This window comes from Megascapheus bottae, chromosome 14 (genome assembly GCF_031878675.1).
Source record: "Megascapheus bottae isolate mThoBot1 chromosome 14, mThoBot2.hap1, whole genome shotgun sequence".
NCBI classification, from domain to species: domain Eukaryota; kingdom Metazoa; phylum Chordata; class Mammalia; order Rodentia; family Geomyidae; genus Megascapheus; species Megascapheus bottae.
In genome coordinates, this window is record NC_143522.1 from 13801987 (window position 1) to 13828274 (window position 26288).

General features: G+C 51.4%; 2 protein-coding genes across 8 annotated transcripts in view; one reads left to right on the forward strand and one right to left on the reverse strand.

Annotated features, from left to right (window-relative positions):
- The first annotated feature begins 663 nt into the window (after positions 1–663).
- Positions 664–15980, forward strand: Vash1 (vasohibin 1). The gene is made up of 7 exons (XM_090344551.1): positions 664–1908; positions 7287–7375; positions 8450–8506; positions 10017–10091; positions 10962–11343; positions 13021–13133; positions 13965–15980. The coding sequence occupies exons 1-7, from the start codon at positions 1591–1593 to the stop codon at positions 14035–14037; spliced, it is 1107 nt and encodes a 368-aa protein (XP_090200677.1). The 5' UTR covers positions 664–1590; the 3' UTR covers positions 14038–15980.
- Positions 15981–19914: 3934 nt separating this feature from the next.
- The window catches only part of Angel1 (angel homolog 1), a 45697-nt gene continuing 39323 nt past the window's right edge, over positions 19915–26288 (reverse strand). For all 7 annotated transcript variants that reach the window (XM_090344553.1, XM_090344554.1, XM_090344555.1 and 4 more), the window contains 3 exons: positions 23655–23724; positions 22629–22792; positions 19915–21949 (listed from right to left, as the gene is read on the reverse strand). In XM_090344553.1, the coding sequence (XP_090200679.1) occupies positions 21789–21949; positions 22629–22792; positions 23655–23724 (395 nt within the window). In that variant the 3' untranslated portion in view covers positions 19915–21788. The remainder of the gene's footprint in view (positions 21950–22628; positions 22793–23654; positions 23725–26288) is intronic.

Consider the following 26288-nt stretch of genomic DNA (forward strand, 5'->3'; position numbering starts at 1 on the left):
GGGGTTTCCAGGCCACTGCTCTCGCTTCTGCCCACCGAGGGCCCCCTGCACAGTACCCCGTACAGGGGATTCCTGCCGCGCCAGGAGGCTCCCGGAGTTTGCGCGGTTCGGCCCCGGCGACTCGGCTGCGCCTCGGGGGAGGGACAGCCCACAGTATCCCCGCGCTGACCCGGGGCGGAGAGACGGCGGCGGGAGGCGGAGGACCGGGCGGGAATGCGCTGGCCCTTTAAGGGGGGGACCAGGCGCATGCGCGGCGCTGGCCCCGGTCGTGCCGGGTGGGCGGCGGGCGGACCGGGTACCGGCGGGCAGCCGCGGGGCCCTGGGGCGGAAGGGGCGGCTGCGGAGGCCTCAGCCTTGGAGAACCGCGGCGCTGCGATCGGTGGATTTGTCGCCGGGCTCCGCGGGGCGCAAGCTGCTCCCGGGGGCCGCGCGCAGCCCGCGCTCGCTCTGGCTTTGTCGCTGGCCGGCAGCTCATCCTCCGGCCGTGGCCGCCCCGCCCGGGGTCCCCTCCTCCGCCTCCTCCGCCGGGCAGCGGGAGCTCCGGCGACCCGCCACGGAGCATCCTCCGCCCCCTCCCCCGGGCCGCGCCGCCCTCCATGCTGCAGCCCATCCGGGGCGGCGACCCTGGGGCCGGAGCCCGCCGCTCGGTGACCTCCGCCTGGCCTGTGCGCGCCGCCCAGCCCGGTCCCGCTGAGCCCCGGACCCCGGCGTCCAACCTGCGCCCCGCCATGGCGCCACCGGCGCAGCGCCGCGCCGGGTGCCCGCCGTCCGCCCGCTGAGACGCGCGGGGCCGGGGACCCGCGGGGGCGAGGGAGCCCGGGAGGGCGCAGACAAAGCCCGCTTGGTGCGGGGAGCCCGCCGCGGGCGGCGGGGGGTGGGAATGTGCGAGTCCGCGCGCGCCCTTTCCCCGGGCCGCGCCGGCTGCGCCCCGAGGCTCGGCACCCCGACTGGTCGCGTCCGGCTGGCGAAATCGCCCCCCGGCGCCGTCCTCCCGCCGGGGGCTCGGGAGCTCACCGCGCCCTGCCGGCCGCCGGGGCCGCGCGCACGGGGCTGAGCCTGCCAGGGTTTTTGCAGAAAAAAAGAAAATTATCCTTCCCTCCCCCCGCCCCGCCGACACACGCGCGCGCGCTGGGATTCGGGACGCCCCGTCGGCGTGGACACTGCGGGGCCCGGCTTTCCACGGTCGCCGGCCCGAGCGGCCTGGTCTCCCGTTCCCTCCGGCTCGTCCCCCTCCCCTCTGCCATCCTAGATGGCCGCCTGTCATTGTTTTTGCTGCCAAACGGGGGTGCTTCGTGGAGGCTGCCAAGTCGGGGTGTGCGGCCTGGACCCCGATTTCCAAACCTAACAAGGCTGACCCCGCCCCGCGGCAGCCCCCCGGCTCTGACTTCAGCCGGTTGTCCGCCTCTTTCTCACCTAGTAGTATTTTATTGTACGGGAGCCACGCCCTGCTGTCTTAAAGGCGCGGCGCCCTGCGGGGCCGTGGGTCGTCTCTGCAGCTGGCGTGTGGGAGGCCTCCTGTGAGCCACCTATTTTTTTCCCGCCCATTTTTTTTTCCTGGCACATCCTTCCACCCCCGTCGAGGATTCAGGGATGCCCGTGGGGAAGAAGGTGGTCGGGGCTGGCAGCAGTGCTGTCCCTGTCGCTGCTGCCGCCGCCGCCGCCGCCGCCGCCCACCCCGGGATCCGGCGTTTGGAGAGCAGTGAAGGGGCTTCAGCCCAGAGAGATGATGATCCGGAGGAGGAAGGGGACGAGGACCTGCGAGACGGGGGGGTCCCTTTCTTCATCAACAGAGGTGGTCTGCCCGTGGACGAGGCCACCTGGGAGAGGATGTGGAAGCACGTGGCCAAGATCCACCCTGATGGGGAGAAGGTGGCGCAGAGGATCCGCGGAGCCTCGGACCTGCCCAAGGTGAGGTGGGGTGGGCCAGGAAGGAGACGAGCCCGGGAGCTGATGACCCTGGAGCTCAAAGGGCAAGGCGGTACACCCTTGCTTCCATGCACAGGGTTGGGAATTGCCGGTGGGGTTACACTTTTAGAAATAAAGACAGCCCATTCCTGATCCAGAACTTGCTGCCCACTGCTGTTGGGATGGTTTTACGAGGTTCATTTATGGGTGGGACCACAGATGAACGAGCACACAGATGTGGCTTGACCATCTGTTTTGGATGAGGACACTAGCTACGCCAGAGAACTGTGAGCTGACAGGTCAGGAATCACTGGCTGGGGAGTGGGGGGGGGGCATCTTTCTAGTGAGAGAAACTGTTTTCTTGCATTATCTCATTGAACTCTCCTGAGTCTTCTGAACAACTTGGAGATGCAAAAGCTCAAAGTGGGAAACCAGGCATCCACAGGCAGTAAGTGGCAGGGCTGGGACTCCATGCCAGGTCTTTGGCCTTCAGCTTCCCAGCTCTGTTGGACGCTAGGTTTGGGGAAATTAGAAGAAGTGCTCTGGAGAAGAGTTGGAGGCTTTTTCTGCATGGGCTGGAGTCTTTCCTCAGCAGCGCAGCAGCAATCCTTTGGTTGTATCCATGTTGTCAAGGAAGGCAGCAGCTGGGTCTCACCTATCTTTGTCTCTCCAAAGTCTCCTGTGTGTGCCTGGCACAGAAAGGGCACTTGTGTACTGGAGATGTGTGGGCTGCACAGTGCTGTATGGCAAAGGATGGTTTTCTTTTTTTCCTCCTTAATGTATTTGTCTAAGGAAGCACTGTTCTCAGCGTGGAGTCCTCTGGACACTCCTCAGAGCTCACTGTTTGGTCCTGTCTGCTCTGGTGAGAAGGGAGGGGGCAGAGACAATGGAATTAGTGTAACATAGAGGGGGACAAACGGCCTGTTGGATTTTTACCAGGTTATTGGGAGAGTTATGAGAAAATGTCTCCTGAGGGGAGGGTCAAAGAATCAGAGGTTAAAGGTTAAACTGCCACCTAATGTTTCCAGAGGGGAGAATATAGGTTGATGTTAAATGACTGCATCACTGTCCTCTAGATTTATAATTTATTTAGTGCATACATGGTCATGTGTGATCAATGTTTTATTCTTAAAATGGTCATGGTACTGGATACTCTAAAGCATACATTTTGGGATCCAGCTCTCTGATTCCTTCCCTCTTCTCCCCTTTTCCCCCAACTTGGGATAAACTGGAAGAGAAAGTCTTTCGTTTGACTCTACTGATTGTCTTTGCGGCCTTGTGCACGCCTATTTGAATCACAGTGCTCTCATCTGTAAAATGGGGTTGGTTGTGAGCAAGATGGAATGATAAATCAGGTGTAAAGATACTTAACAAACTGTACAGCCCCCCCCCCCCCACACACACACGCTCTGCCCTGAGTACTGGTTACACGCATTCAGTTACTTTTTCTCCCTTCCCTTCATAAGGAGGGAAGACTGGATGGCTCTCAGAGCATCTGTGCCAATGGAACGAAAGCCACACACTTGTCTCATATGGGAAAGTTGGCTGAGCAGACAGCTCTCCAGCCATCTTGCTTCCTAAAACTCACTCTTCCTGGGGACTGAAAAATGCGTGCTAGGAGGGGTCTCTCATATCATCTTCAGTCTTCCATTTCAGTAAAGACATGGAGGAAAGAGTAAAGCTACCTAGGGAAGTGAATGGAGACAGGACCCTGGTAAGGTAGAAAGAAATTCATGAGAAGTTTGTGTTACTTTGACATTTTTTCATCCTCAATTCTTTGGGAAAGGTGTCTCCAATGGAGAAGGTGCTTTTCTTCCATGGTCCAGAGCAGAAAGAAGTCAATCAAGTTCAGGTCTGAGAAGTGTGAAAGATCCTGGGAGACTCTCAAGAAGGACAGCTGTGGTTGGGGGACAGTCTACCAGCTGCAGAGAGGCTCCACCCTGAATAGCCATGCAGGTGGTACTAGTACAGAGGCACCTGCAGAGGTTGTGCTGGGATGGATGAGCCCAAGAAGGGCTTTGTTGGGACTGCATAATGTCTTTAAATACAGCATGTGCCAGAAGTTAAAATGGGAAGCTTTCGCACATAAGGATTCAGGGTTCTGGCATCTTTACAGAAAATGAGATTGGAACACAGAATCTGCAATCCTACATGGCAGCTGGGGCTGGGCAGAGATTCTCTTTCCCCTATTTTGCCACAAGCCAGCTCCTCCCCCACCTTCCCAGCCTGCCTTCCTGGTTTGTGACTTGCCAAGTCTCTGCATTCAGCTGCATCCTGAGGCTTCAGGGTAGTGTGACTGAAGGAGAGCACTCTGGAGGGACATTCACTGTGTTCAAATCTTTGCTTTTTCATAACAACTTCTGTGAGGAAAATATGCAATCTCCTTGCCTCTGGCCATCACAGCTATAAAATGGACACAGTGGTAATGCCTGCTGCAGTGGGAGATTGACAGGAAATGGTAACATGAAGCATGCAATACCTTATTTGATGAGCATCTAGTAGGTGCCTACTTATGTAACAGAGTAGGCATGCAGCAGAACACCCCTTAAGCACTTAGGGAAAGAGCTTCTGTGAGGATGATGCTGATATGACAAATGACTAGTTTCTAGAAGGATCTCAGTGTCAGCAGCCTGTTATACTCGCTCAGATATTAATCGCTCTTTGTGTTGCAAGCTGCCATTACCTTTACAAGCCTCACAACTACTTAACCAAACTCGGTGGCTAAAAGTCTGACTGTGGGTCTGGTTACTGATGCGTACAGAATGGGAATTTGGATATCTCTTAAAGGGCCTCATTGTCTGGGTCCTATCTTTGGTATATACCAGATGGTTAACCAGAATTGAGTCTTCACTATGTGTCAGACCCTGTTCTTGGTGTCTTCACACAGCATCTTAATGTCATTCTGTTACAATGCCCATTTTAGAAAGTGGGCATCTGAGACCTGGAAAAGTTCAGTTGCATTATGAAGGCAGAGCTAGGATTCCATAGTGTCCAGTGTTTGAATCTGCTCTGCTCATCACTGGACCATCCTGCCTTCTGGCCATATATGTAGCTGCAGACACTTGGCTTTCCCCAGGCCTCATTGTGCTGGATGGAGAAGCTCCTTCAAGTCAGAGGATTCTAGGCCTCAAAGCTGTCAATTCCTGGAGCAAGGAACAAGATACTCTTTTCCTTGGCATTAGGTTCATGCTATAATCCTAGCTACTCAGTAGGCTAAGATCTGAAGATAATAGTTGGAAGGTAGCCTGGACAGATAAATCTGAGAGATTCTAATCTCCAATTCTCCACTTAACCAGTAAAAAGCTTGAAAGTAGAGATGTGACTGCAATGGTAGAACACCAGTACTTAGCACCAACAATAAAAGGCAAGGAAGTTTTTCCTTACCCTCATTTCATGGGTAGGAAGGTAGGGGTTGTGGGACAATCCCAACAACCAGGCCCAAACTGGCTTGGCCATCTGGATACACCAAGTTTCTTGACTGGGAATGAGTGAATCTGTGTTTGCAATGAACATTTGGGAATAGGTGGAGTGCAGTTTACATGGGTTGATATGATTCAAGGAGCTCACTGGATAGCGCCTTCCGGCTTAGCATCGGTGATGGTGGCCTTTGAGACCTCCCATGGGAATCTCACCTGGGTTTTGACTCTTCTCACAGAGCCGCTGTTTCCTGAGCCCTTGCTCTGGATGGCACATGCCCATGATACATCCATGCCTACTGTCTAGCCCTCGCCCAAGCCTGGATCTTCATGAGCTTGGGTGAATGATTCTTGGACTCAGGCTCCCTTCCTATTTGAAACTTTCTGTAGGAGGGTGCTTCACATTCCTCCAGGTGGCTGGGTCCCCACTTAACAAGCTCGTAGAGGTGGTCCTGCCACACAGAGGATGCCACCTGAGGTCAGGTGACCAGGTGGATGTGCCATGCTATTTATAGGAACCAGCTTAATAACTCCTGTAGTTACCTTTCCCACCTCGCCAATCAAATATCCTCCGCATGGGGGAGGCCAGCCAAGCCTTTGGAGAATTCTGGAGTCCATTTGGCACAGGGTAGGCAGGAGGAAGAGGCCTGTTTTCTTCTGGTGACTGTGATAGCTGGCCAGAGTTGGAGGAGGAGGGGAGTGATGTGAAAGGGGAAATAGCTTCCTCAGGCAGAGAGGTCAGCTGCTGGGGACTGTCCAAACAGGAAGGAGAGGACTGGCTAAAGTGGTGGAGATACAAAGGAAGGGACATTTATATCCAGCTGTGACTCTGGAGCCAGGGTCCTTCCCCTCTGCATTTCCCCCCAGCAAGAATATCTGCTAGACACTGCCTCTGTTCCCCACTGTCCGCAACACCCCAGGCCTAAGAGTGTGGTGATAACTGGTATGTCACTTCCCTTCCTGTATGAGCCCTTGGCAGCCACGTGATTGCAGAGTCTGTACTCTGTAGGCTTAGTTTCTCCAGCACTGGAGAGCAGACTAAGGAAAAGAAGGAAGGAACAGAGCTCCCCCACACAGTCCTACCCTGAGTTTGCAGAGGGGCTTCTGATACCCCTTTAGGCTTTTCTTCTTCCTACATCTGCCAACATAGGAGAGCTGTGTGGCCTTGGGAGGCCAGAGAGTGGCCTATTGGGTCTGTATGAAGGGTCTGAGGCCAGCTCACAGCTGGCTAAGCTGGACAGGAAGAGCACAGAGGGGTGGGCCTTGCCCCTGGAGGCCTATTTCTTCTGTACAGGAAGTCAGTTCTGAAACCCTAGAGGCACTCACCAGTGCATCTCCTGGCTCCCTGGGCCTCTCTCACTTATTGCATAACTACTTCTTTCCTGGACATTGTCTGATGACTACAGCATAGCTGTAGGGTCTGCTACTTCTCACCTGACCCCTTGCATCCTAGCCTTCACAGCCTACTGACTCATCCACTGTCTTCCCTTTCTGAGCTTAGTGCTGGGAAATCCCTTCTGGTGGGGAGGACTGCCTTGTTGGCCATTTGTCTGTACTACATGGGGTGTGGTGCTGGTGAGAGAAGAATGTGCTGAAGAGACCTCCTCCAAAGTGACTGGGCACAGTCATGAATACATGACCAAATGGACTATCATGGTATAGGAAGGGGCAGGGTTCCATGATGTGACCCATCTGAACAGTCAACAGGCACTTGATCAAAATGGAGCACAAGGAGGGAGTTGGAGCTTAAGGGGAGTGGGCGGATGAGTGGGTGGAGAAAGGGTGACCATATAATGTCATAATACTCAATGTATATCTGTGCAAATGGAACCAAGAAACTCAAAGGACGGAGGGGAGGGGCAATGATAGTGGGGTGGCACTGGTCTAGGGGCGTTATACTTACAAATTAACAGGTTGGGAGATGTATCCCACGTCATGTGACCAGAGCTCTTTCTCCATCCCTAGATTCCCATACCGAGTGTGCCTACTTTCCAGCCGACTACACCCGTCCCTGAGCGCCTGGAAGCTGTGCAGCGCTACATCAGGGAGCTGCAGTATCCTCTGCTCCACAGCTATGGCCACCACTGAGTAGAACGAACAGTGCCCAGAGCCCAAGTGGGGCTTGTTTTAGACAAGGCTAGAAAGAGATCAGCAGAGCTGCTTCCCTCCCCAACTCCAGGGACTCGGCTATCGGCCATCTCTGTATCTCTGTGTTCCCTGGAGCTGAGAGCAATTATTTGTCTGATGCGTGGTGAACCCTCTTGCTGTGCGTATGTGTGTGTGTGTGTGTGTGTGTGTGTGTGTGTGTGTGTGTGTGCGTGTGTGTGTGCATGCGTGTGCGTGCATCCTCGTGCACGCTTACTGGGGTAAAGAGAGGGAAATGATTCTGAGCAACCTGCTAGGGAGGAGATAGCCTCAGTCCTCCCTCATCCTTAGGACTATTGAAAAATCTGACTTTAAAGGTGAGGGAGGTAAAGGTAAGGAAAACGGATGGTGTGCTCTGGGAGGTTGCTTCTTGAAATTTTCCCCTGACTCTTCCCTTTTTCTTCCCTCACAAGAGGGCGCCTGCCAACCTACAAAGAACTGGACACTTGAGTCCCCATTTGCCTATATCCTGCAACCTCCAGCCTGAGCCTCTGCCCCAGAGCTGTTTACTACTCCAGCCTCACCTCTCCTGCAGGAGGAATTCAAGGGGGAAGAACTGGGTCCCCAGTGGGAAAAGGCCAGACCAGGGAACTAAAAATGCCATGAGAGCAAGTGGCTGGCTGTACCTGAACTCCCAATCTTCTCTTCTCTCCCACTGGGGAAATCCACCGGAAAAGACTGGCTCAGTATTCTGCCCTTGGAAGGGAGGCCAAGTAGGGGAAAAAGGAAGTCAAAGATGAAAAGAGGAAGGAGAGGGAACTAGAGGGGGGAAGGAGAAATTTCATGCTGTGTCCTACTTTCCTCCTCCTGGAGAGCCAGGCCCTGACCACCACCCAGGGCGCCCAGTGGCAGACATTATGGAATCCTTACCTAGCCAGCATTCGGGATCCAGGGTCTGAGGGAAGCCTGTAGAGGGGGTGAGGAGTAGGAGAGAAAGGACACACCCTCTTTCAGACCAGAAAGCCCTTAGCTGGTACCCACAGGTACAATCACACAGGGACACAGTTCTTTGAAATTAAGAAGAGCAGACCTCTGACAGGGTAAGTATGGAGGCCTGTCTCCCAGCCCAGCTCATAGTAACCCCCGGCTGGATTGGATGGGGTAAGGGATGGGAGTGGGGGTAGGTAGAGAAGGTCCTCTGTGGTTTGCTTTTAAGTAGCAGCTTAGAGGGTAGATGGAGACTCTCACAAAGGAAGTCCCTGGGTCAGGTACCACCCTGGGTCCCTAAGGGTATCATAAAGAGGAAAAACCTATCACAGACAGTGGAACTACCAGGATGAAAGGAAGGGAAGCCAGAGGCTGAGTCTAGGGGCTCTGCCCTGAGATACCTTAAAACTCCTTAGTGTTAGAAGTTCATGTAAGCCAAGTACCAGCAGCTCACACCTGTAATCCTAGCTGCTCAAGAGGCTAAGATCTAAGGATCATGGTTCAAAGCCAGCCTGGGGCAGGAAAGTCCATGGGACTCTTAACCACTTAAAAAAGAGCATCTAGCTGGTGGCTTATGCCTGTAGTTGTTGTAGCCTAGAGGCTGAGATCTGAGATCACAGTTCAAAGCCAGCCTTGGCAGGAAAGTGTGAGACCATCTCCAACAAATTACCTCCAGGAAAGTCAGAAGTGAAGCTGTGGCTCAAGTGATAGAGCACTAGTCTTGAGCAATAAATGAATAAATAAACAAATAAATAAATAGATAGATAGATAGATAGATAGCAACAGCAGCTCAGGGAGAGTGCACTGAACCAGCCCCTGCCTCCCCCACCCTGCTCTCCAATCCCCAAAAGTAAATTTTCCACATCTCTCCATGTGTACTCTGCTTTCTCAAGAAAGATGCTTTAAATGATTACCTAATTGCCCCCTTTCAGAGCCCCTGGGTGGAACTCAGCTTCCCTGCCAAGCTTTGCTCTGATTTTGCAGCTGCTGGGTACTTGGGTCCCCCAGGATCTAACAGGGGATGCTGGAGTCCAGGCAGCTTCCTGGGCAAAGCCCCAGGGCTGAAGGCAGCCTTCAGGGAGGAAGAAGGAGGCAGCCCTGCAGAACTGGCTCTCTGGAAATGGCCTGAATTTCAAGTTCAGGAGCAGGCTGGGTGGGCACCAGGCTACTCTGAAAGGGGAGCACTTGCCCTCAGTCAGCAAGCTCTTCCTAAAGTGTGGTTGGGTGAAGAATGTGCACTGTACTCTAGAAGGGGACAAGATCAATGCCGAGGTCTCCACCCCCAACCACTGCCTTGTAAAGCCCCAGCACGATGGAGCTCAAGGTAGTGGTGTTGGGGCGGAGGGGAGCCTCCATTTATGTACCCCTCTTCCACCAGAGGTCTGGGAGCTGCAGCCTGAATGGGAAGAGGAAGTGGAAGGAGGGAGAGGAATGAGAAGTAGGTCTCCTTCCTGATGGCCTCTGGCTGTGTCTCTCACCTTCTCAGGCTCCAGGCTTGAGGGAGAGGAGGGAAGGACTGGGCCTAGACTGAGAGCAGCCTGGGGTTAAACCTCCATTCGTCTACCTCTTCCTGTCTTTTCCCCACTGGAAGGGGCTGAAGGTGTTTTCCTCCCTTCTCCACAGGCTGATGGACCTGGCCAAGGAAATGACCAAAGAGGCTCTGCCAATCAAATGCCTGGAAGCAGTGATCCTGGGAATGTATCCTTCCTCAGCCTCAGCTTCCTGCTGTGGAAAGGGGAGGGGCAGGGTCTGATGGAGGTCCAGGGCTCTCTCCATGGACTCCTGCACTTGGCCCCTAGCTGAAGGAGCCTTTAAGTCGAGGAACCTCTCCAGAGGGAAGAAGTCCCTGAAAGGATGGAGAAATTGCCCCAAGATGGAATGGCCTAAGAGGCTCAGGCCTCAGTCCTCCTTACTCCCTTCCCAGGTTTGTGGGGGAGCTCCATTTTGAGTCTTGTGGACACAGTATTGTCCACTTGGGCCAAACAGTCTGAGAGAAAGAAGCAGTTGTGTGGCCCAGTGTTGACACATCTGGAACATGCATGTTTATGATAGAGTCTTGAAAGCAAAGGGTTTCCCAGCAATGTCTCAAGGGCAGAAGTAGACTTGTTGCTGAGTCGGCAGCTTTGGTCACCCTAGGGACAGAACAAGCCCCCAGGAGAGTCCCCCAATGTTTTTGTTTGTTTGTTTTGTATAAAACACTGTCATAAATTCCTGGGGGCCCACTACTCAGCTTCCCAACTCAAGGCCAGTAGCATGTGTCCCCCCTCCCCTTCCCATCACATCACCATGCTCCCTGCTCCAGCCTTTGAATGTGTTATCTGCCACCCAGAAGCAGGCAGCCAGCTTAGAACTCAGAGGAACACAGCTTAGGGGGAACAAGGAAGCTGTCCCTAAGACCTCCAGTTCAGGACGGGTTCAGGAGGCGAGGGCAAGGACCCTGCTTTCCAGAGGGGTTGTTAGTCCAGAGGCCCGTAGTGCTCGCACATGCCCCGTGAATGGAGCTGTCACTGCCCCCGCCTTGGTCAGGTGCCTTTCCTGGCCCTTTCCTTAGCTTGGGTGACCCGCCAGTTACCTCACCAACAGCATGCCCACCCTGGAACGCTTCCCCATCAGCTTCAAGACCTACTTCTCAGGGAACTACTTCCGCCACATCGTGTTGGGAGTGAACTTCGGGGGCCGCTATGGGGCCCTGGGCATGAGCCGGCGGGAGGACTTGATGTACAAGCCGCCCGCCTTCCGCACGCTCAGCGAGCTCGTCCTGGACTATGAGGCAGCCTATGGCCGCTGCTGGCACGTGCTGAAGAAGGTGAAGCTGGGCCAGTGCGTGTCCCATGACCCCCACAGCGTGGAGCAGATTGAGTGGAAGCACTCAGTGCTGGACGTGGAGAGGCTGGGACGAGATGACTTCCGCAAGGAGCTGGAGCGACATGCCCGAGACATGAGGCTCAAGGTCAGGCTCTGCAGACCAAGGCTGTTTCCCCTTGGGGCCCCTCTCCCTGCCCTTCCCCTGCTGTCCTCATGGCGTGGAGATTCAGGGCTATGTGCTTGGTGGTATCTGCTTACAACGGGGGCGGGCTCCATGTAAAGGTCTCTCATTGTTATGGTCCTGGGGCGGATAGATCAAGGACAGCTGGTGGGTTTGCATAGTGGTAGGTCTTGGACTAGAAAGCAAGGCAGTGCCCTGGTACTTCAGGCCAGGAGACTTTGGAGTGCAGGTGAATTGGTCTGATACCTTGTCATATCTGGGAAAAGGGCAGGCAGGGTGGTGAGCAACTTCCATCAGGCTTCTTGTGTGCCTGCTGACTTGATCCCCCAGCTCACTGCCTGCAGCCAACGATTGGGAAGAAAGAAGAAAGGTCATGGGAGGACAGTAAGGGTGGTAGTGGAGGTAGGGAGTCTGTTGTACCTACAGCAATTGAGCTAACCCTCCAGCAGACAGAATTTGGGGCTCTCCCCGGGTACCCCTGAGCAGGTGATGTGAGGCCCATCAGGGCATCTCCAGTGTGTTCAGGCTCTCCTTGTTTTTCTGAGCTGCTTCACAATGGCCTTTCCCTTTAGGCACCTCTGCAACCAGCTTTGATGCCTTCCCGTCCCCTTCATTCTCCTAACAGTTCCCAGAAGTCAGCAGGTGTGGGGAGCTGGGGGAAGAGGAGGAGCTGGTGGCTTAGAGATTTGCAATAGACATTGAGAGGCTGGTAGGGCCCCATGAGGGGCATCAGGTTTGTCATGGTCACCTGCAGTGTTCAGGCAGAGGCCCTAGTGCTGATTCAGCAGCAGTGAGCCCCAAGTAGATTAAAGGGTTACACTCTGCTCCTGAGCGATTCTCTTCACTAGAGAGGTGGGCCTGAGTGCTGGCTCTTGATTCTGGGAATAGCAGTATGTCAAAGGCAGGTGGAGCCAGTGGTTAGTGCTCTGGTGCTATGATTCTCAGGTCTCTTCCGCACTAAGGACTCTCTCCAACTCACACTGCAGACCATGGTTTGAAAACTCAAGGCAAGATGACCATGCTGAAGATGATTCCTTTGTTTTTCTCCTTTTTTTTTCTCCCTTAATCAGAGGCACAGCTATTAGTCTGACTTCTGATTGGCTCACCATTTTTTTTTTTTTTTGCCAGTCCTGGGTTTGAGCTCAGGGCCTGAGCACTGTCCTTGGACTTTCTCAAGGCTAGAGCTCTACCACTTGAGCCTCAGCACCACTTCCAGCTTTTTTCTATGTATGTGGTACCAAGGAATCGAACCCGGGTCTTCATGCATGCTAGGCGAGCACTTTAACCACTAGGCCAAACTCCCAGCCCCTGGCTCACCATTTTGAAGGTGATAGGCTCCTAGCACAAGCTTGGCTGGCCTGGGTAAATGGGCCTTTTCCTGAGCAATTTGTAATTTGTGACAGGCCTGGTGGGGAGGGGACAGTCCTGATGAAGAGTTGCTTCCCTAGTGGCTTTAGTGCCTGGGAAAAAGGTTTGGGAAGACATCTAGGCACAGTAGAGGTCCCCTGAGGCTTCTTGGACCATGTCTAGGACAGCTTCCAGGGACCAGTGGCTCTCCACAGGGCAGGCAGGGCAGGGCAGGGCAGGGCAGGGACTCTGGGACAGCCATGGAGTATGCTTCCCTTTCTTCCTTCCATCTAGATTGGCAAAGGAACAGGACCTCCCTCTCCTACCAAGGACCGGAAGAAAGACGTCTCCTCCCCGCAGCGGGCCCAATCCAGCCCCCACCGCAGGAACAGCCGCAGTGAGAGACGGTAAGTGGGGGGGACTGCGGGGGGCCGGGGGAAAGGGCCCCCAAGACTTTCTGCTTTTCCTCTGGCTTTGCCACTTCTCCCTACCCTTCTCTCTTTTGTATTTCTACGGGAGGGCAGTGACTTGGGATTGAGGGTACCTGTTTCTGCCTTGACATCACTCACAGTAACATGGTGCCATTTCCTCCCAGAAGTCTCCTCAATGACCTTCTGGTTACCCTGTGTGCACTGGCAGGATTCAGACAGCAAGTCTGAGGCAGGAGCAGAGGGCTGTGTGGGAGGGGGGACTGGAGGAGCAATCAGAGCTTCAAGCTCTTCAGCAGTCTGCTCAGCTTGAACATGACCCTGGGCTCTATGCAACCAAGGTCGATGATCTTGAATACAGCTTTTGTGTGTAAATGGGGGGAGGAGCCATTAAAACATCAAGCCTTATGCTCTGATTTCATTCCTGTATATTACTATGCTTTACATATAATTGTCATTCAGAGGCCACCTATGGATTAAGGGATACTAAATAGACTCTGGCACCAGAATACCCACTATTGACTTGACCTGAGTTCCCTCAGGAAGATTTATAGTGGAAGATTTATGTTATCCATGCCCTCCCCGCCCAATTAGCTAACTTCCTGTAAAAAGCAAGAGGCATACAAGACCACCGGACAACCACTGCCGAGAACAGGCTGGCTGGTCTGAAAGTCACACTGCTTCCTGTCTTCTGCTGATGTCCTGGAGAATGGAAGGGGAGATGACGAGGGGCAGCTACCACTTGCTCCTCTCCACCATCTCCCTGCTGATCACCTACTCCCTCTACTGCTCTCCTCTTCCTCCCTGCAGGCCCTCGGGTGAGAAGAAGCCACCAGAGCCCAAAGCTATGCCAGACCTCAACGGGTACCAGATCCGAGTGTGAGGTGGATGCCAGCACGCCAGACCATGTCCTGCCCCAGGAGGCCAGGATCTACCTGCTGGAACCCGCCTCACTAGGGGCAGAGGCTGGTGGTGGGACAAAGCAAGAGACTACAGGCAGGGCGCCGTGCAGCTCAGTCCTCAGGCTGCTCCCCTCCCAATGGAGCCCCTAACTTTGGTCCCAGAAGCAGTTAGTATTTTCTTTGGAATTTTTAAGCCCCGAGACTGAAAGTTTAAGGTATTTGGGGGGAAAGGGACAGGTGGATGTGCTGATGGCTTGAGGAGGGCAATGCTTAGAGACCTGAGAGCCGTGGAGCTGGGCGGGAAGACTTGCTGGTCCTGCTATTGCTCCTCTGCACCTATCCATGAGGGGAAGCTGGGCTAGAGAAGAGGCATTTTTCTCCAGCTAGGTCTGTCCTGGCACAATCTTGACCAAGGGAACTGGAAGCAGGGTAGGATCCTTCCTCAGAAAGGTCTGGGTGGCCCACAACTGGGGAGCTTGCTGCAGGCCACATCTGCCCAAGAACCAGCCCATAGGCCAGGAGTGCCATGGAGCCCCCATGGTACCATAGGCATAATGGTATGAGTCTGGGCCACCACAGTAGGGGAGCCGTCTGCCTCTAGCAGCCCAGGGGTTCCCTGCAGAGGATCTGGGCCTTGCAGAGGTGCCAGAGTTGCACTATGGACATGATTGTGCAGACCAAGCAGAACTTGATGCCAGAGCTGGGCACAAGGTAGCAGTATGAAACCTTCAGGCCTGGGTCATTCCTCTGGAAATGTCAAAAATAGGCTCTACTGCCCACCCTAACCCCTGACACCTCAGCCTTACTGAGGAAATCAAGATAAGACAGACCAGGATGCCAGTGCCCCAGGCCTACCTCCCCTGCTTTCAAAGCCCATCTAGGCTTGGGTGGCAGTGATGGCTCTCCACATTTGAAAGGTCCCTGGGGCTCTTGTTTCTACCTAAGAGCTGCCCAAATAGCAGGAGTCATCCGCGTCCTGCTTATGAGGCATGTGATGGAGGGGCTAAGGTACTGTGGAGAGTAGCTGGCAAGAGGGAGGTTCTGGGCTCCAAAAAGGAGGATGGAGTCTGAGAGCTGCAGTGGAAGTGAGAAGGTATGGGGAAGGAGTTTAGGATCAAGCTGGGTTCCCAGGTGATGCTTTATCATGAAGCTGGAATTCAGGTTGTAGAAGGGCTAGGTGAGGTGACCATTAAATGTTGGTTGATTGATTTCCTGAAAGGCTCTGGGTCAGCAAAGGGGCAGCTTAGTAAGGTTGTAGAAGGGACTGGAGACCAGGTTTGTAAACTCAAAATGCCTACAGGAATAGTAGGGGCTACACGGGAGGGCCGCAGGGCGGAGTGGGGACTATATGTCAGCAGAAGAGCTACTACTCTTCTGCTGTGCCCACAGTACTGGCCTTGTAGAGCCAGACTGAATTTTTTTTGAGGCCAGAGCTCTGATTTTGTATGTGAAGTTAGCATTTGGTTCAAGATATTTAATAATCCAGTCTGTGACACTTCGCTAGAAAGATTGTGCTGAGAAGACCCCCCCACCCCAGTACACTGAGTGTGGAAGTAAGGCTGTATGGAGTTTCCCAGGGCTGGATGAGGCATCTAAGACTCCCTGAAGGGGGCAGCTTCCTGTGTTCATCTTCCTTGCACACAAACCAGAGACCCATGTAATTGCTGGACACCAGAAGTGTGGAGTGAAATAGCCATGTAGAGCTGGGCTAGCCAAGAGATGGATGGTGCCTGGAGGCAAACACAAGGAGGAGAGGGAGGAGCAGGTCCAGCCAGAGGCACCCTGAGAGGATAGCTGGTTAGTATCTTGCCTCTTTGGTTCATGGGCTTAGTGGGTTATAGGGTGATGTCTAACCTGCCTCACACAATACCCCCAAGCCAGACCAACACAAGGCATGTAATCCTGACTCCCTATGCCAATGGAGCCTTCCGGGAGTGGGGTCCCCACATCCCCATACTCACCTATGGAGAAATGGTTCATACTGGGAAGCATGAGACTGAAACAAGCAGGGCCTGGATTTGGCTGCTTATCAAAAGCCCGGTGGGCCCAGCCATTTCTGGAAACTTTGGGAAATGACAGGGTATTGGCTAGGAGGTGTGAGAGGGGTAGACATAGGAGCCCCAGGGTACTGTAACTCACAGGCACCTTCCTCTGAGCCCTTGAGGTAGGGAGGCAGGATGCTGACTACAGGAAGGAGTAGGTCCCCAGCTGTAATCCCCTAGTGCTTGCTCTTCCTGGGCCAAGATTCTGGCCTGTGGAGCTGGGCACAAGCCATAGTGGTGCTTTTTAATTTATTTGCAACTGTTTGTCATATGTAGCATCCCCTCCTCTCCTCTGGGCTGTTTACACAGGCAGTTCTCCTCAGCGCTGGCCTGGCTGTGACGCCTCTGGGGAGGCAGAAGCAGGGACTTTGGGGCCTTAGTCACCATCCATGCTGTCACTGCATCTCACTTCCTATGAGGGACACACGGGCCTGGTTGATGTGACCCCAGCTTCTCCCCATAACCCAAGACAAGCTGGTCTTCCAGCTCCTCTGTGCACCCCTCAGGGTGAGGTAGAGAAGGCTGCTCAGTGGAGGTGGCCAGGCCAGGGGTGGTGGGCGGTCAGTGACTACAGAGTCTCCCCAAAGTCTGGAGCCATGTGCTGGGTGCCAGGTCACAACATGGGGAGCTGGCTTCAGAGCGCCTTTCCCTCTACCTACCTACCTGCCAGTCCTCTCCCTCCATGGTCTCACCACATCCTCATGCCCCCCTCTCATCCATCATGCCAGACACCCCATTGTTCTATGGGCAAGTAGAAGCAGCAGCCCTCTGGCCCTGCACAAGATGAGCACGCCTAGGACCGCGATACTGAGCAGCAGCAGCAGCTAACAATGACTTCTAGCCGCGCTACCATCCCTTCTAACATGAACTTGACTTCATGGTTTGGGGAGTTGGTTTAATCGTGACTGGTTGAATGCCCAAAGGCCTGTGGGCATGCGTGCCTAGTTTTCCTACCTGGGATGTGCTCTGGCCTAGCTTGGGCACCTGGCAGACCCATCCTCTGGATGGTGTTCCTGGTTCAGAGGACCAGGCTGCTGCAGGAATATGTAAAGAGCAGGATTGTCCTCTGAAGGCATGAGTGTGGGGGTGGGGGAGTTGCCCATCAGGTGCCACTGCTTCCCCCCAGCATTTCCAGGCAGGCAGGTTGTGCGGTGCTAGCTACGGGCCCATCGGTAGGATGCTCTCACCCCATCTAGGTGCTCCAGGGTCCAAAGCGTCCCTTTATTCAGTGTGACAGAGGAGACGTGGGGACACTGGGCCCTTGGGCCCCATGATTACGGATTGTCCCTCCACTTAGCCTTGTTGAATGCTGTGCTGTCCTCTCTTTTGTCCTTCCTGTCCTCCTATCAGTACTGACCTTCCCCTTCACTTTTACACTTCATCTCATTCCTGTTCTCACTTTTCCCCTGAAACAAATAAAAGCCTCCCCCATCTCCAGATATCCCCGTGGGAAGCCATGTCTGCTCTCTCTTGTAAGATGACGCTGAGCCCAACTTCAGCCCCACCAGCAGTGCCTCGCTGGCTCCGGGAAAACCTAAGCAGAGGTGAGGGAATCCCAAGCCAGTGAACAGGAAAGCTCCCTGAAGCCAGTCATGGCAGAACTGGGTTCTGGTTTTCCTGCTCCACCTGCCAAAGCCACTCAGGTCTTCTAAACTCTTTTCTGGGAGATCTTGGGATCAGATGTAAATGAGGCCCTCCTCCCTCACACAGTGGGTCCTAAATGTATGCTGAGCCCAGATGCACACAGGAAGTACCTTAGCCCCCACAGCATTGTTCAGCCTTAACCCCTCTCCCCATGCCTCTGGTCTTTTCTTTTAGTCAGCTTGAGAAAAATTCAGACTTGTAAGAGAGGAGATAGAATGCTACCTATTCACTACTCCAGCCAACTCCCACAAAGTCCTATGAAAGTCTAGTTTAGCCCAGCATTTGATTTCAATGGTGTGGCAGTGACTGGGGTTGGGGACATGGCATTAGGAAGAGAATAGGCAACCTGCTAGAATCTGGTGCCAGCTTGGGCTCTACCATTTCATAGACTGACTTACCTTCATCTAAAACAATATCCCCAAAGAGCCTTTCTATAAAAGTAACCAGAGCCTGGGTGGTGGCTCATGCCTGTAATCCTAGCTACTCAGGAGGCTGAGATCTAAGGATCAAGGTTCAAAGCCAGCCCCGGCACAAAAGGACCTGAGACTCTTTATCTCCAACTAACCTCTAGAAAATGGGAAGTGGTGCTTGGCTTAAAGGTAGGGTAGTAGCCTTGGGTTGAAGAGCTCAGGGACAGGACCAGGCCAAATTCAAGCTCCATGACCTCCCCCACATACACACAAAAAAAGTAACCAGAATGGAGACCAGGAGTTTGGCCTAGTGGTGGAGTGCTTGCCTAGCATGCATGAATACCCAGGTTCGATTCCTTGGTACCACATACATAGAAAAGGCCAGAAGTGGTGCTGAGGCTCAAGTGGTAGAGTCCTAGCCCTGAGAAAGTACAAAGACAGAGCTCAGGCCCTGAGTTCAAGCCCTGGGACTGGCAAAAAAAAAAGTAACCAGAATGTAGATATCTCAGACTATACAGCCTTGCACAAGGAATATTGCTGTTTACACTTGAGTGTATACCGACAGTAGGCCTGGCAGGCTGGGGGAAAACCTGTGTCCAAATCCATTGGCCTATGGGACTACACAACAAAACTGAGTTGATATAGGTGACACTTCTCAGAGTTAAGTATGTGTCATCTGTTGTTGGAAACTTTTCTTCCTCATCAAGTATAACTAGAGAAGTTAAAATTATGTCACCTGGCTTTTAACCTTCTACTATGGAGACCAGTGATGATGGGATGCAGTTGTCATAACAAAAACAAAGCCGACTGGCTCAGATGCAGATTGCCTCGTAAATCCTGAATATTTGTCAATGGTTGATGTGGTACTGGATATTGAGACCTGGCAAGGGATAAGGACAGGCTACCTTAGGGTCAGCTGGAAGGCTAGCTGTAAATCAGTCCATCTGACAACTTCTAGTCACTTGCCCAAAAGTTGTGGTGGTGGGAAACACCTCTAAGAGTTTTAAGTAATCTCATGAGGTCCCAAGCCTTAAGGTTGTAGGAACTGGATGGGGATGTAACAGAAAGGCAGAGTTCCCAACAAAACACATGTCACATTTGACCTTAGCAGAGCATCACCCTACTGAGATGTCCTACTCATTATTATTATTATTATTATTATTATTATTATTATTATTATTATTATTATTACCTGGCTCTGGGATGCAAAAGAAATGATCAAAAACAGACACTCAGCAAGAGGCATCTGCCCACACAATTGCTATAGCTCTGACCAGAGAAACCCATCCCACTGTCTGCACAGGCCTTTGTGAAATGCAGTGTGGGCTATAGGAGGCATGAAGCACACAGATGGAATCAGAAAAAAAGCAGCCAACTAACTGTGGCTCAAGTGGTAAAGCTCCAGCCTTGAGAAAACCCAAGGACAGTGTTCAGGCTCTGAGTTCTGCCTGAGACTGGCAAAAAAAAAAATAATAAAAATAAAAAATAAAAAAAAAAGCAGCCAACTAGAGCCATTCTCACCTAATATGCTGGGGACAGAGAAGGCGTAAGTACTAGGGTGAGACCAAGAAGCTTTATTCAAGCTCTTCCTCCCAGGCCTCACAGCATTGGAGAGTAAATGCAGGAAATGACAAACTTTCTTGATCTAGATTTAGATCTACTCTTTACCCCAACATTAGACTCTTGTCTTTTTCTTTGCTCACTTCATCTGCCAGCTCTTTCTCAACCCCTTTCAGGGACTTAATAAAACAACCAACAAGAGTTGGGGGCAAAGTAAACTTTTATTTGGAAAAAGCTATTTCAGTTATGCAGAGTGCAGTTTAAGTGACCATTTGAGTAAACCCCCATTTCATTTCTAAAACAGAAACAAGAAAACAAGGAAAAGATAACCTGTCAGCTCTGGCCCCTGCCATCCTTAACTATTGAACCTACATTTCCTGGCAGACAGTGATGGGTCCTCATCCTAGGAACCAACAGGGCACTGTCTTTAGACCATCTCAGTAGGTACTCAGGGAGAGACAGTGAGCATTACAGTGTGGACAGACAGGCCTGGGGCTCAGACAGGCACATGTCCAGAACCTAGGAAACAAAGCTTAAAAATACATAGAAAATGAAATTCTCCAGAACTTAGGCATGGAGAGCTTACAGGCAGGAACACAGCAGTGGAATTCAGCTGGCTCTTTGGCTTTTGAATAAAGGCCATTAACTTCTGGCCCATTGTCCTTGACTCCGGCCTGCTGGCTATTCTCCCCAGTCTCATTCTGGAGGCAGAGAATGGCAACAGGAAGTCAAACTGGGCCAGCAACTACTCTGAGTTAAGGGAGCTGAGGGAGAAGCTTCCCCAGCACCCCAGGCCATATCCCAGCAGTAAAAGTAAGGCGTGCAGGTGACCTGACCTAGTGTGTGAGGGTTTCTGAGAGGGTCAGGAGATTCTGTATTAGGGGTGGGGAAACAGAGGCAACAAGCACAAGGCTCTTGCTGGACAGAGAAAACTCTCAAGTACTGCCATCCAGTGCTGCCCCAAGTCAGCTTTTTGCTAGAATGGCTTGGCCTGAGCTAAACAGCATGTCTCTATAGAGAAAGTCAGAGGGAATGGGGGTCAGGAGGCAGCAAAAGTACAAAGGGTGTGAGAGAAACATTAAACTCTCTCCTGGGTGTGTAGAGGGAAGAGAATAGCACAAGGGCTTGAGTCCTGGCTCAGATCTATCCATGGAACCTACCTGCTCTTTCCTACTGGGTTTCCTACTCTTACCCTGTTCTGCAGAGTCCAGTGAGACCAGTTTCCCGAAGGTTCTTTCTCCTTATCCTTTACAGGTTTTACAACTTCATACCACTATCCCCGCCCACTACACTCCACACAAGGCTTTAAACTTCTGCTTCCTTCAGGGAAAATGGACAATTCCAAAAAAAAAAAAAACAAAAAACAAAACACCTGTCAGGTGGGTGGGGCTCTGATGTGAAGGTACAGAGCCACTGGACAGGTAGTGTATACGCCATCTGCTACCCTAGGCCATGCAGCCCATTGATTCCCAGAGCCCAGGATGGCATGTGCGACTGGCTGGCAAGATGAAACTAATGAATATGGACGCTAAAAGGAGAGAAGGTTCCACACACTCTGGCTGCCATCTGGCAGCCCACAGCTACTGGATCATGCTCTCAACCAGCCCTGAGCCCACAGCCCCACTGTGGAAAGAGAGCTGGGCAGAGACAAGCATGCCCGTCTCGCCTCAGGAAGACACACGTATCCCACACACATAGCTCACATGTGCATGCCTGGCAAGAGGGCTGGGCCCGGAGGTTACCACCAAGAAAAGGCCTGAAAGCAAATAACCAATGAGATCGATAGCTCCCACAACCCTGGTAATTCAAAATCAAGGGGGAGCGCTGGGTACATGGAAGGAAGAGGGACCCCCTCCCACCTCTCCCAGGGCCACTGAGCACGTGGCACAGGATTAGGAAGAGGTATGGGCCAGTCAGGGACCACAGGCAGAGAGCGTGGACAAGCCTGGAGAGTCTAACCACGGGCGGGCAGGAGGGAACAAGGGGAAGGGATGAAGTTTCCACAGCTCGGAGCATTTGTACAGTTGCTGATCCACTGAGCTCTTCCAGAAGAGAAGCTCTCTTCTTGAGGGGCCATCATGGGGCGGTGATCTCCATGCCGAAGCTGGCCAGCAGGCAGAGATGGTCTGAAGAGCAGAAAGGGTTGGGCAAGCCATTGGCAGCCCAGAGAATCTCTTCAGAGAGGAGGGAGAGTCGGCCCAGTAGCTTGAGAGTTCCATCTCGATACAGCCTGTCACCTGAGGCATAAAAAAAGAGCCAGTAAGTAGTGCAGCCCCAGGCATGCTGCCTGGCCGGCAGGATAAGGACTCAGGTGACCAACGCTTCAAGTGGCGGCATCTCTTTGGCTGTTCCTTTACCTCTCCGAGGTTCTAGGCAAGGAGGTTTTATTTCCCACCACTAAGATTATATCAGTGAAGACAGGCTGGGTGCAGAGGGCCTGTGGCAAAATGGACACAGCCAGCAGTACAAGAAAAGCAGAAGTACAGACTACTTACACAAAATTTGACTTTAAATATCACAATCAATGCAAACTTTCTAAAAACATGCCTTAAGCAAAACAGGCATGGGGTTGCGGGATCCTTCAGTCACTTGTGACATGGGGAGAGGAGAAAGGAAATGGATTGACCTTATCAACTGCTGCTCCTGAACATTGTCTAGTTGCCTCCAGGTGCTCTGATTTTACCTCTGAAATAGGGATTGAGAACAAGTGTCCCACCCACCACTCTGGTGTACAAGGATGAAGCCGAGGCACGCAGTGAGTGGTTTGAGGGGAGAATGATGACAACCAGTGTCAGGCTGGCATGGGATGTTCCTGTGCTGTCCAGGTCCCAGCAGTGTAATCCAGATCACCAAAGGCCTGACCTACCATCTGCTCTTCCTGAGGACCCCTGAGTGGCCTCTATGGACCAGGCTTACCAGTTCTGTTCTCATTCTCACAGCACTCAGCTGAGAAAAAGATGTAATCCACTGTTGTCCCAAGACCTAATGGCATGGTGGTGACTTCTGGGCGGCCGTGCTGGGGCAGGAAGTGGGTATATACTGAGGTCAGGTGGAGGCAGTGCTGGATAGTGCCTACAATCCTACAAAGTTGGAGGAGGACATGTCAGCCAATGTTTTTCCCAGGTCATTTTCTCTGGGGAGTTTATGAGTATTTTTTTGGCAGTCCTGGGGTTTAAACTCCAGGACCGGAGCACTGTCCTTGGGCTTTCTCAAGGCTAGCGCTCTACCACTTGAGCCACAGCACCAATTCTGGCTTGTTCTGTGTATATGGTACTGAGGACTTGAACCCAGGGCTTCGTGCATGTTAGGCAAGTACTCTACCACTAGGCCACACCCCCAGCTAGGTAATTTTTTTTTTCTGCCAGTCCTGAGCTTGAGCTCAGGACCTGAGCACTGTCCTTGGGCTTTTCTCAAAGCTAGAGCTCTACCACTTGAGCCTCAGCACTACTTCTGGCTTTTTTCTATGTATGTGGTACCAAGGAATCAAACTTGGGCCTTCGTGCATGCTAGGCAAGCACTATACCACTAGGCCAAACGTGCGGCCTTGAGTATTTTTTTTTTAAGAATGAGTCCAAATGACTCAATTTCAGCAAATTCTTTCCCAGCCTAACAAGAGAGAAGCAATATTAGCTAAAATTAGCTCAGAAACAGACACACTGACGTTAAGCCTCCCTGACATTCCTCATCCCCACTCTCACCTAGTAAAGCATACTCCTGTCCATGAGCTCACGCTCCCCATTCCCTGGAAGAATATATGGGCTTTCCAGCAGCAAGAATATGAGTGGATCGTCTTGGCTTCTGTATACTTATTTGTGCCCATATAATCTTATTAGAGGAAGAGAGTGGCAAGTGTTCCTTTCAAATCAACCCCATGACAGCTAATGGTAATCTCTTATATCCAGGCCAGGGCTGGACTGAAGACTGAAATGGAGGAAAGTTTACCTGGGGAAGACAGGTTCTAGCTCAGATGTGTTTTCCTCAAGGATAGATTCAGCCCAACCAGCAGGTCGCTCTGTATAGGAGCAGAGAGAAAAAAACTTTTATCATCCATACAGTTAGAGACTTTCACCTTGAAATCCCTCTCAGATCCTTGACTAGATTGTTCCACAAAGATCTGGAAGGGAAAAGGGAAAGAGAAACAGTGAGAAAGAGAAGAAGAAAACTATGGCTAGGGTTGCAGGTGTGAGCCACTAGAGCCTAGATGGACATTTGAGTTCTGATATGGGAGGACTACCCTAGCACCGCAGCTCCTTTTGCATTCAGACTGTAAGCGTTAGTGTCACCAAAGAGGAAAAAAATTAAAAAGTAATGTCACAGTCAAAGCGGCATTTTTTTTTTTTTTGCCAGTCCTGGACTTGAGCTCAGAGTCTGAGCTCTACTGCTTGAGCCTCAGTACCACTTCTGGCTTTTTTCTATGTGTGTGAAATTGAGGAATGGAACCCAGGTCTTCGTGCATGCTAGGTAAGCACTCTACCACTAGGCCAAACTCCCGGCCCCAAAGCGGCATGTTTTAATACACAGTTAGGCTTGATAACACTGCTATTTTTCAAGCAGTACCCAATGAGTCTTTTTTTAAGCACATATATGTATATATACATATAACTGTATACTAAGTAGATATGTAAGGTTTTTTTTTTTTGCCAGTCCTGGGCTTGAGCTCAGGGCCTGAGCACTGTTTTTGGACTCTCTCAAGGCTAGAGCTCTACCACTTGAGCCTCAGCACCACTTCCAGCTTTTTTCTATGTATGTGGTAATTGAACCCAGGTCTTCGTGCATGCTAGGCAAGCACTCTACCACTAAGCCAAACTCCCAGCCCCAGATAGTTAATTTTTTAAAGGACTGGAATTTAAACTCAGGAACTCATACTTGATAAGCTGATACTCTAATAAATGCATTAAGCCCCCACCCAATTAGCATATATTAATTGTAGAAATGCTGGAATTCATTTCATATATGCATATCGTAACTATCACCACATTTGCCCCTCCCCTTCCTAGGATCACTTTGTCTTCTCTAATAGTGGCCTTTTACTTTCATGGGTTTTTTAAATTTTTTTTTTATTCCTAGATTCCATATAAGAGAGACAATTTTTGACACTTGTCTTTTTGTTTTGCCAGTCCTGGGGCTTGAATTTAGGGCCTGGGCACTGTCTTTGGGCTTTCTCAAGGCTAGCGCTTTACCACTTGAGCCACAGTACCACTTCTGGCTTTTTCTATATATGTGGTACTGAGGAATCCAACCCAGGGCTTCATGCATGCTAGGCACTCTATCATTAAGCCACACTCCCCACGCCACACTTGTCTTTCTGAATCTGATTTTACTTAACATATTCTCTGGTACCAACCATTTTCCTGCAAATGACATGATTTCATTCTTCATGGATGAGTATTACGCCATTATGTCTATGTACAATGTGTTCTTCATCTGTTTATCGGTTGATAGGCATCTAGTCGTTGATCCATTATTTGGCTCTTATAAAAAAAGTGCCATGATAAACACTGATATCCAGCTATCTATGTTGTATGCTGACTTAGTGGCTAGACTAACATATGCATAGCACACAAACACACTCCTGGCCATCCTCAGTGACAGTTTTGTTCTTTCTTTTTGCTTCATGGAGATACAGTCGCCCCTCTAGGTAGCCTAGGCTGACCTATGTGCCTCAGACTGGCCTCAAACTCACGATTCTCCTCCCTGAGCCTTCTGAATTCTAGGATTATATAACATCATGCTTGAATGTTTTTTTCCTTGATGGTTATTCTGACTATTACGAGATAGAATCTAAATGTGATTTTGATATGACTAAAGATTCTTTTTTATGTATTTATTGGTCATTTGTATTTTAAATTTTTGTTGTTGTTGGTTGTTGGACTTCAACTCTGGGCCTGGGTGCTGTCTTGAGCTCTTCAGCTCAAGGCTACAACCCTACTCCTTGAGCCTCAGGGCCACTTCCGGTTTTCTGGTGGTTAATTGAAGATAATGAGTCTCACAGATCATGGACTTTAGTGCCCAGGCTGGCTTTGAACTGCCATCCTCAGATCTCAGTCTCCTGAGTACCTAGGATTACAGGTGTGAGCCACTGCACCCAGCTCATCTGTATATTCTAGTCTGCCCACTCACTAATTGGGTTTTTTATTCTTTTACTTTTCAATGTTTTTTGTTGTTGTTTTTTTGTTTTTTGCCAGTCCTGGGGCTTGAACTCAGAGCCTGAGCACTGTCCTTGGGTTTTTTCTAAAGGCTAGAGCTCTACCACTTGAGCCACAACACCACTTCTGGCTTTTTCTATGTATGTAGTACATCAAGGAATCAAACCCAGGTCTTCATGCATACTAGGCAAGCACTCTACCACTAAGCCAAACTCCTGGCTCCTGGAGTTTTTTTTAATATGATCTAGATATTAGTCAGATAGATACTTGATAAGGCGCTTCCATTCTGTCTCTATATCCTTCTGATATCTTTGTTGAAGAGAAGCCTCTTAATTTGATGCAATTCCATTTGCTAATTCTTACAACTATTTCTTCTTAAACTATTGGACACCTATTCAGAAAGCCAATGCCTAACCTATGTCTTCAGGTA